We start from the raw sequence: 9,449 nt of genomic DNA, 5'->3' as shown, positions 1-9,449 counted from the left end.
TGTCCACTGGTTTCTATAGGTGTGAGCCTCAAGATGGTCTTGGCCCAATCTAGTTGGGTCTTTTTTTTTTATTATTATTGGAAAGTACAATTTTTGCTTCCTTTCACACTCATTAATTAAACCTATTTTACAGCGACCGGCGCAGCTATTTTAAGGGTTTTTTTTTTTTTTTTTTTTTTTTTTTTTTTTTTTTTTTTTTTTTTTTTTAAGTGGTTGATATAGAAAGTCATCACGTCACCCGGTATAAATAAATGGGATCAAGATCTTATTAAATTTGAGAGAATTCAGGCAGGTAATTGTGAAAGACCACTTATGGGATCTATCTGACCGGATAAGTGGTTGGACAACCAATTTTTTATTTGGTCAGGTGGATCTCATTAATGGTTTCTTGCAATTACTTATTCGAATTCTTTCAAATTCGGACAGATAATTTGAGAGGATTCTAATCCAAATAAATGTGATAAATGAGTGTAAAGAATAGCATTGCTATTTTTCTAAAGTGAAAACTCTATCTAGGTCATATATAGGGATTAAGTCATTATGATCCAATATTTTCTAGTGTAACTTCAAGATGAAGTTTTGGGGTAAAATCTGAATTATTTAATTTAAAAATATATAATTAAGATTTTAATAACTCCATGATAATGATGTCCTAAAAAACTAAAGGATGTCAAACTTGAGTTATGGTGCTAGAGATGGTGACAATGATAGATGATAGTGAATCAGTGATAGAGATGCCCTATAGATAAAGAGATTTGATTGGTGCATAACAGTTGTGTTATGCACCTTTGTAGAGATATGGGGTGGGATCTATGTGGTGGGTTCACCACATGAGTTTCATCACATATCTCTAGAAATCTGCACAATAATTGTGCAACTGTTGTGTAGGAGTCTTTTTTCATAATTAAAAACTATTTTACACACCCTTTGTGCCATCCTACGGGGGAGGATAATAAAAACTACATATTTGTTAATATCTTTCTTTTGTTATGTCTCATTTGTCTCAAAAGTTTAAACAGACAGAAAATAATAGATTTAGAGTTTGGTTGAAATTTTGTTGAGAAATAAAACTTTTATTTATAGAAAAAAACTTAAAAGAGCTTTTTAAAAAAATCTTCATTTTTAAGCTTTCTCCAAACATAATTTTTTGCTTTTTTATAACAAAAAAGTTTAATTGTTTCTAAATTTTTTTTTTTTACCAAAACAGATCAATTTTTTAGTGGCACAACATTTTATGTACTAAAAATATTTTTTATACTCCTTTACACAATCCCAAATAGACTATAACTTTGACTTTATTACTAAAAAAAAAAAAAAAAAAAAAGGTCCAAAGCTGCATTTTGGAAGAAGCTTGAGAATGAATTTTTTTTTTTTTTTTTTTTTAAGCTATTTTTAGCTTTTTCCATAGACAAAAGCTTTACTTCCCACTGTAATTTAAACAGGCTTTTAATTATTTAATTAATATTATAACACTCACTTTCATTTGTGGGATCAAACTCCTCCTTAAGCAAAACTCAACACATAAAATATTAAATTAAAATAAGACGTAATTACGGACACAAATTACCACTTATCCCAAAAATTTAAATTGATAAAAAAATAAATTTTATTACTTAATTAATATTCTAACACCTTTCAATGTAAAATCACACCCAATTATTTATGATTGAACCCAGTAAACCAGAGTTCACATTCTCTACCTTTTCATACCCAACATGTCAATATCAATTTAATTAGTTCGATGGACCTTATCTCAAATTACTTCAATTATACCCGATTGAATAAGTGGCATTTCTAATATCTTCCTAAAGAGAAACATGGGGCAATTAATCAAAGGTCTTTTCAAATTTCAGTTTCATACATCATTACTAAGAACAAACGAGATGGATCAAGGTAAAACAAGAATCGTTGCGAGTCACATGAGTCAAAAATATATCATAAGATTTTTTATTTTTTATTTTTGGAAAGAAAATACTTGTATTATTCATTTCTTAGAAATAAAGTAGTTTGCTCTAATAAAATAACATCACAAATATAAGAAGAAAAGTTTTTATCTAAACTTGATCTATGACCTGTTTAACTGCTACTTTAGCTAAACTATGAGCAGCAGAATTTTCCTCATTTTTGACATGAACTGTTTGTCAAACCAGCATCATCCTAAGCACGTCTCTAGTTTCCTCCACTAGATGTGCATATCTATTCCAACATCGTCCACTTGACTTAATGGCATTAACTATTTAGAACACATCACCCTCCAGCAAAATTTGTCACAAACCTAGATCTCTACAGTATGTAGGGCTCCTAACGCTTCAGTAACAACGAGTTCAAAATTCCCTAACTTTGTCATTCTTTTCGTAGCTATCACATATTCCTTGTGATCCCTTGCTATGGCTCCCAATCCCACTCAGAAATCTTATCCATTGTCGTATCCCAGTTAATTTTGTAGACATCAACTGGTGGTGCTTTCCACCAGAATTAGTAGTTCATATGACACAATTGAACTTAAATCTATTACTTTAAACTTTTAGGTTAAGTGATGTTCAAATATATTATAGGGTAAAATACATTTTTGCCTCATTTGGTTTAAGGATTTTATTTTTTCGCCTCATGTACTTCATTTCGTATAAGATATGATATCTCGTTTATGGCTAAAGACGGAAATGGTACTTTCATCCATTTTATCTCCAAAAACTTGACAGAAGTCCACGTAACTAGTCTTAAAAAACTTACACGTGTCCCTATGCCTAATTAAAAATTTAAAAACTAAAAATAATAAAAACTTTAAAAAATATAAAATTATAATTATTTTTTTATAAAAAAAGAGAGGGGTGGTTAGAGCCACCTCCATGGCCGGTTTGGCCCTTGGGGCCTTGGGAGTAGTTCGGCCACCCCTTTTTTTGCCTAAAGGAGTGGCTCAAAACACCCCTCTATTTTTTTTTCCCGAAAAGTTTTTTTTTTAATGTTTTTAATTTTTTTTGTTTTTTTTTTTAATAGGGCATAGGACACGTGTTAATTTCTTAAGGATGCTGCCGTGGACTTCTTTCAATTTTTGGACGAAAGTTGGACGAAGGTAACATTTTTCATTTTTATCCATAAACGAAGTACCTTCTCTCATACAAAATGAAACATAAAGAGCGAAAAATAAAGTCGTTAAACTACGTAGGGTCAAAGGTATTTAACCTATATTATGGTCTCTTTAAAAAAAAACTCCATAACAAATAAATCTCTCCAACATGAAGAAAGTTTGACCCAAATAAATTTCAAGTAAAATCTACTCCATTTTGTCTGAGGGGGTGGATGAGCAGAGAATAAACAAATATTACATTTTTTTTTCCTCCTCTTTCTGATCCATTCATAGACAGAGAGAGATATGATATCAACAATTTCCAATTCCACTACTGATCTCAATCCAAAGTTAGGTCGAGTTAACAGTTTTTGACACAATCCGTGAACTTAATACAAATCTAACATAAAATTTACGGGTTAGGATTGAAAAGTCTAATTCGCTTAATTAAATAAGTCAAGTTAGAGACGACCTTTATAGTTTTATACTCATACTTCAACACGATTTGAACTCCAACACACGAATACGGACGGCTGCCCCAATCCAAAATATAATAAAGATCAAAAAGACCAAGATAATTGATTTGATCTGTTCGTATTAGTGGCAGATAATGATATTCCACTATCAGAAGGTGGCAAAAAAATATACTGCATAATAGACAAATTAACTTTCATATCACTAGCAATAATTCAAATCTGTAATACGATAATTGGTATGACGTCTTAGCTAGCTAGGCTGCAACAACCTTAATTAATCTGGTTGGTTGATTATCCCCCCCAAATTGATTCAGAAGGTAGTGCTGTAATAATTGCTACTTTCCAGTTCATGATATTCAGGACCCTTCCATAATTTCTTCCTATATATGTGTCCTCAATGGCCCACTGATAGGCAATAGTGATGCATTATTTGAACTTGAGTTTTCAATGTGGGACAAACGAATGAATAGACCGAAAGTGATATTTGAGGCAATCGATCAGAACCACTTGCTTCTACAAAGAATCAGTGTAACTCTTGTACAACGTCTGGTATATCTTCTTGTCCAATTCATCGACCATTTTGAGGATGGAAAGAACACTATCTGTTATCTCTGACATCACTCCCTACATGCAGTACTATCTATTAGTAGAGCCGTGAAAGACAAGAAAAGTCTAGTCCCACATTGGAAAAAGACCAATTACTCAAATTTATAAGTTCCACCTCAAGCTGGTAGAGGAGTGGAAAGAAGTGTTAAGGGTAATTTTTTATTTCACTCGCGAAATTGATACGAAATTAACGTGTTTAGGTTGAGAAGTTTGATTTATTTAATTAATAAATAAGGTTAGATAGAATTGACCTATGTAGTTTTATACCTATGCATCGACTTGAACTAGAAATTGGACATTTAATTAAAAGCTGACAATTTTTTATATGATCCGTGTATCTGATATGAATCCAATATGAAATTAATAGGTTAAGGTTGAGAGTCTGACCTGTTTTATTAAATTGGTCAGGTTAAAATTGATCTATATAGTCTTATACTCATGTCTCGATATGATTCGAACATGACATGCAAACACAAGTTGTTACCCCCCAACGAAAAGTAAGAAAAGTGATAGCCTCATGCAAACATTTCCTAGATTGTAACGCAAATTATGCCCATAATAGTAAGTTACAATTCCAAATTTCTCATTGACTAGATGAGGCATTTCTGCAACGACCCAAGAAAAGTGCTAGCTAGCTTAACATTCTCGATCATTAAAGTCACATTATGTAGTGTTCTGACCAGTATCACATGATGGCGTTACTAGATCGCTCTTATACTATTTGTAATGACCCATAAAAAGTGATAATCACTTCAAAATGACTAGTCAAGTTTAAACTCTCTAGAATCACTTATAAAGACCAATCTCACATAGTAAAGAACCAATGTGAGAATCAGCACTACGGATACCTTTATAATCTATCCACTCTATATAGACTATATATTTTCATCTTTCCGATATGGACATAGATATCACAACTTCTTTGTCTTACATTTTTGCTAGCTTGGATCTTTTCCCAGTACTGAACTTTCAACAAACGCTAGGCAGGTTTTAGACAAACATCACAAAATAAATAATAATAATAATAATAATAATAATAATAATAATAAATGTTCACACTCCAAATGCAAGATGTTTGCAAAGAAAAGGAAATTACTGGGAGATTATCCCCATTCTGCAACAAGGGCAGTGGGAATTGTTCTCTAGCCATGGCACCAAACATTTCACATGGAAGCGGTGGTCACAAGGCAGGTGCGCCAGGGTCTCGCCGGCCTTGAACTGTTCCAGGCAAACAGCGCACTCATCTTGCTCCGATGCCTTCCAACTCAACTTGCTCCAGCTGAACCTTCTTGACCCACCTTTCTTCGACCCATACACCTCTGTATGCAACTCCCCTAGCACCACAGATCTGCCCTCCACACACCTCAAGTTCTCTTTGCTGTTTTTCCTAATATCAGATTATCAGAGAAAGAGAAAACAAAATAAACAGTTTAATAAGGGAGTTAAGGATTCATAAACTGTTAAATGACTGATAGATGACGTGGTAGTAAAAATCAGTCTTTAAATTAGTAAGAGCTCACGACAGTCGTATAGCATTCTGGAATCAAGAGCTTAACTCATAATACGTATACCTTTTAGCTTCTGGTTTTCTTTGTGTTTTCAACCTTCCATCTAATCTTTCCTTGGCTTCTCTGGCTACCACTTCTAGCTTCTCATCTTGGTTAAATAAACTTCTTTGCTGTTTTTTTATTGAATGATATTTGTTATATATATATATAGTTTTCACCAAAAAGAGAGAGAAAATTAGAGAGAGAGAGAGATGATGTACCTGTGAAGAGGCAGAGGTATGATGTGATTCATGGTTGCTTGTGTACAAGCAGAAAGACGACCGCCTTGTCCCACCATGTGCAGCCATGTTTGGTGAATCCGAGGAAGCTCCACTCTGATGGAAACGTCTCCTTCGAGCACATTCCACTCCAGGAAGCATTCCAGCCATTGTATTAACACCCAAAGAATTCAGAAGAGAAAAAGAAAAAGGAATTCAAAAGATTAAATTCGTCATCGTTTATGATATATTTGTGTGCCTCCTTCCTTCCTCGATCAAGCTGGCTGAAGCAAATTAGAAAGAAATTGTAAACACCCACATAATGAAGATCAAGAAAAGAAAACTTAAAAAGACAGTTTGATTGAAAACAGTTGGTTTATGTACAAGTAGGAGGAGAAAACAAACTGTTACAGTAGCACAGATCATTGAAAGATGGTGGCAGACAAAAAGGGGTCCATGCCTCTACAGCAATCTTTATCATTTTCTCTCTATCCGTCTTTCTCTGAAGTATTGTACGTTTCGTGGGGTTGGGTTAAAAGTAAGAAAAAAGGAATTTAATCGAAAAGAGGTGTACAAAGAAGCTACGATGCAATTTCACCAGCTAACCAACCACCAACCGACCATTTACGAACAAGGGTGAGCCACGTGACCCGACTCCCTCCTTGTCTTCATTGTATTTACATGTTTTAGGCGTTTTTGTTTGGTTGTTTTAGCATGAATTATGTGACGGATACAACTCGATCTCTTGCCAGCTATTTCGAATTCTAAGTCACATACTCCTCGATCACCATTATGTTCTTAACTTTAACGACAAAAATCTTCCTGTGAAACGGGAGCCGGAGAAATTTTTAAATGCATTTTTTATAAGATTAACAAAGCAGGTGAATGACGAGCTATAAAGACATTTGTCAATTTAAGAAACTGGTTTGATTTAGATGAATACAATTAACCAAATTGTAAGATGAGCAGTATACTCTTTACTTTTACTCAAACTCATTCATACTAGTTGATGTGACATGGGTTGAATGGCCACTTAAAAAAAAAAAACTTTTTACTTCTGTTACTCTCTCTTTTGAGAGATGGGGATTGAGGTTTTAAGAGAAATTATAGATCATGGAGGGATGAAATCCAGGATCTAATTTAATGGGCATAGATAATACTAAACAAAGACAGATATTGTTTAGATACTCTAACCCAAGCATATATATATATATATACACCCAAATTCTAGATTTATTCTTTCTTCTACTCTCAATTAGGGGGAAATTGGGGTTGGATTGGATTTTTTATTTTTATTTTTTTTTTTAAAAAAAGCTCTAAATTTTTCAAACTTTTGGAGATAAAAAGATAAAATAAGCCCTTAATTAATTTATTTAGTTAGGGCCCTCCCTGCCACCCCCCTAAATAGGTCCCTCCATACAAGATAAAACCCCACATAAGGACACCTCATGTTATGTTTCAGTCATGTCAATGTCACCAAAAAAAAAAAAAAAAAAAAAAAAATTATTTAAATAATTAAATTTAACATTTTCTATTTGTATAATTTTCAAGATAATTAGTAATTTGACATGATATCATAACAAATATTTTGATTTTAAACCTAATTTACAATTTACATCTCATTTTAATAAGTGTTCCAACTTTTTGTAAAGCTTTAGTAGAATAGGACAATGATCTGAGTCATGTGAGATAGAGATTATGAAAGGTAAAACGATAGTGGGAGGATTCACATGGTTGTTTGCTTCATAATATGATACGTGCATGTCAATGATTCATGTGGAGGTCATAAAAACTTGATATATTTTAAAATTGCATATGCCCATGATCTCATACTTTTCTCTAGTAAGGCAAAAGACTAGGATCTGAGAATGCGTTGGTATGGATCCAAAAGATTGCTGCTGATCTGTTTATCACTTTGTTCATTAAAGAAAATCACTAACTTGTTAAAGAGTATCTAAAGAAGAGATCATGCTTCTTTTATTTTTTTCAAACAAACTTATCTTTGAAGGCCTTATTCCACTAAGAAAAAACCATTTTAGCTTATGATTATGCCTTTTTATTTTTTTCAAACAAACTTGTCTTTATGGCTTTATTCCACTGAAAAAAATCCGTTTTAGATTATGATTAAGCTTTTTTTTTTTTTTTTTTCAAACAAACCTGTTTTTGCGGCTTTATTCCACTTGGGAGCCTTAGGCAACCGTCTAACTTGCCTAATGGATGAGCCGATAGTGGCGACTGATTCCAAGAAGGCCAGACCACACCACATAGATGATCATATAGTAAACGGATTGGCTTGGGTTTAGTTTTAATTGAAAGTGGATACGTGCGAATTCAGACATGCTTCCCTATATTCTGTAATGAGACTGGACAGTGTCCGAAAGCTATGTTTTTTTCAAACAAACCTATCTTTTGGGGTCTTATTCCACTGAGAAAAAACCATTTCAGCTTATGATTAGGCCCCTTTTTTTTTTTTTTTTTTTTTTTTCAAACAAACTTGACTTTATGGCTTTATTCCACTGGAAAAAATCCATTTCAAATTATGATTAGCCTCTTTTTTTTTCTTTCCTTTTTTTCGTTTTCTTTTTCTTTTTCAAACAAACTTGTTTTTGCGGCCTTATTCTACTTGGGGGCCTTAGTCAACCGCCTAACTTGTCTAGTGGATGAGCCGGTAGTGGCGACTGATTTCAAGAAGGCCAGACCACACCACATAGATGATCATATAGTAAACGGATTGGCTTGGGTTTAGTTTTAATTGAAAGTGGAAACGTGCGAATTTAGACATGCTTCCCTATATTCTATAATCAAACTTGACGGTGTCCGAAAGCTAAATTCTTTGTAAATTAATAGGAAATGATAAATTTAATTATTTAATTCTTAGAGGTTTTGATACTTTTTCTTGTGACGTGGACCAATCGCAAAGTATCTCTGTTTCTTCATGTGACATCAGATATGTCTCTCTAAGAAAGCTCCTTTTGACAGTTTTTTTCCTTTGAAAATGTCTTACTGCAATGGGGTAGGACATTTTATTAACCAAAACTTTTTAGGTATTAGAAGGCTTACTTCAATAATATAATGCATGATTTCATGACTCCTGCAGGGTCTTAAGAAACCTTCTGATTTGGTCATTGAATCTACTGCAAGCTTGGTTTAGTGCAGCTTAGGGTGTTAGCGTGTTTCTCTTAGAAAGAAAGCTCCTTGTGACAATTTTTTTCTTTTTAAATGTCTTACTGCATCAGGGTATTAGCGTGTTTCTTTCAAATATCCATTGACTTGTGCATATTACATGCACATCACTTGTGGTGTGGTTTTCCCAAGCTATTACTAGGCATTTTATCTTATGGTTGGCTCTAAGGGATGCTCTAGTTACAAAGGAGAAGATGTGTTCTTAGGATTTTTCTGGTCCTAGTGTTTGTATGTTTTGCTATGGCTGCCAAGAAAGCAGGGGACATCTTTTCTTTGCTTGTAGGTTTAGTAGACAGATATGGCAGGCTTTGATGTCTATTTGTCTCATTCCGAATCCTCCTGTAGGCTGGGAAGA

At 33.5% G+C, this 9,449-nt stretch overlaps 1 protein-coding gene across 4 annotated transcripts; it reads right to left on the bottom strand.

Moving 5' to 3' along the window:
• Positions 1 to 5,159: 5,159 nt before the first annotated feature.
• On the bottom strand, positions 5,160 to 6,439 carry LOC133865290 (probable E3 ubiquitin-protein ligase RHY1A). Of its 4 annotated transcripts, none has more exons than XM_062301668.1 (4): positions 6,317 to 6,439; positions 5,915 to 6,195; positions 5,718 to 5,824; positions 5,160 to 5,533 (listed from the first exon to the last, which is right to left on the bottom strand). In XM_062301668.1, exons 2-4 carry the CDS (start codon positions 6,080 to 6,082, stop codon positions 5,239 to 5,241), a joined length of 570 nt encoding a protein of 189 aa, XP_062157652.1. In that variant the 5' UTR covers positions 6,083 to 6,195; positions 6,317 to 6,439; the 3' UTR covers positions 5,160 to 5,238. The 4 variants fall into 4 exon arrangements, with proteins under 4 accessions (XP_062157652.1, XP_062157653.1, XP_062157651.1 ...); XM_062301669.1 differs by having other exon boundaries at positions 6,296 to 6,343; XM_062301667.1 differs by lacking the exon at positions 6,317 to 6,439 and having other exon boundaries at positions 5,915 to 6,285.
• Between the last annotated feature and the right edge of the window lie 3,010 nt (positions 6,440 to 9,449).

Source organism: Alnus glutinosa, chromosome 4, assembly GCF_958979055.1.
Source record: "Alnus glutinosa chromosome 4, dhAlnGlut1.1, whole genome shotgun sequence".
NCBI classification, from domain to species: domain Eukaryota; kingdom Viridiplantae; phylum Streptophyta; class Magnoliopsida; order Fagales; family Betulaceae; genus Alnus; species Alnus glutinosa.
The sequence above is the reverse complement of the archived record's forward strand: the minus strand, read 5'-3'. Positions and strand labels throughout refer to the sequence as shown.

What these genes read in the sequence shown, in the direction of transcription:
- LOC133865290 (XM_062301668.1), bottom strand. Translation starts at nt 6,082, where the DNA reads ATGGCTGGAATGCTTCCTGGAGTGGAATGTGCTCGAAGGAGACGTTTC. An exon ending in ATACCTCTGCCTCTTCACAG is followed by an intron (nt 5,825 to 5,914) that starts GTACATCATCTC and finishes ATAAAAAAACAG; the next exon opens with CAAAGAAGTTTATTTAACCA. An exon ending in AGAAAACCAGAAGCTAAAAG is followed by an intron (nt 5,534 to 5,717) that starts GTATACGTATTA and finishes ATCTGATATTAG; the next exon opens with GAAAAACAGCAAAGAGAACT.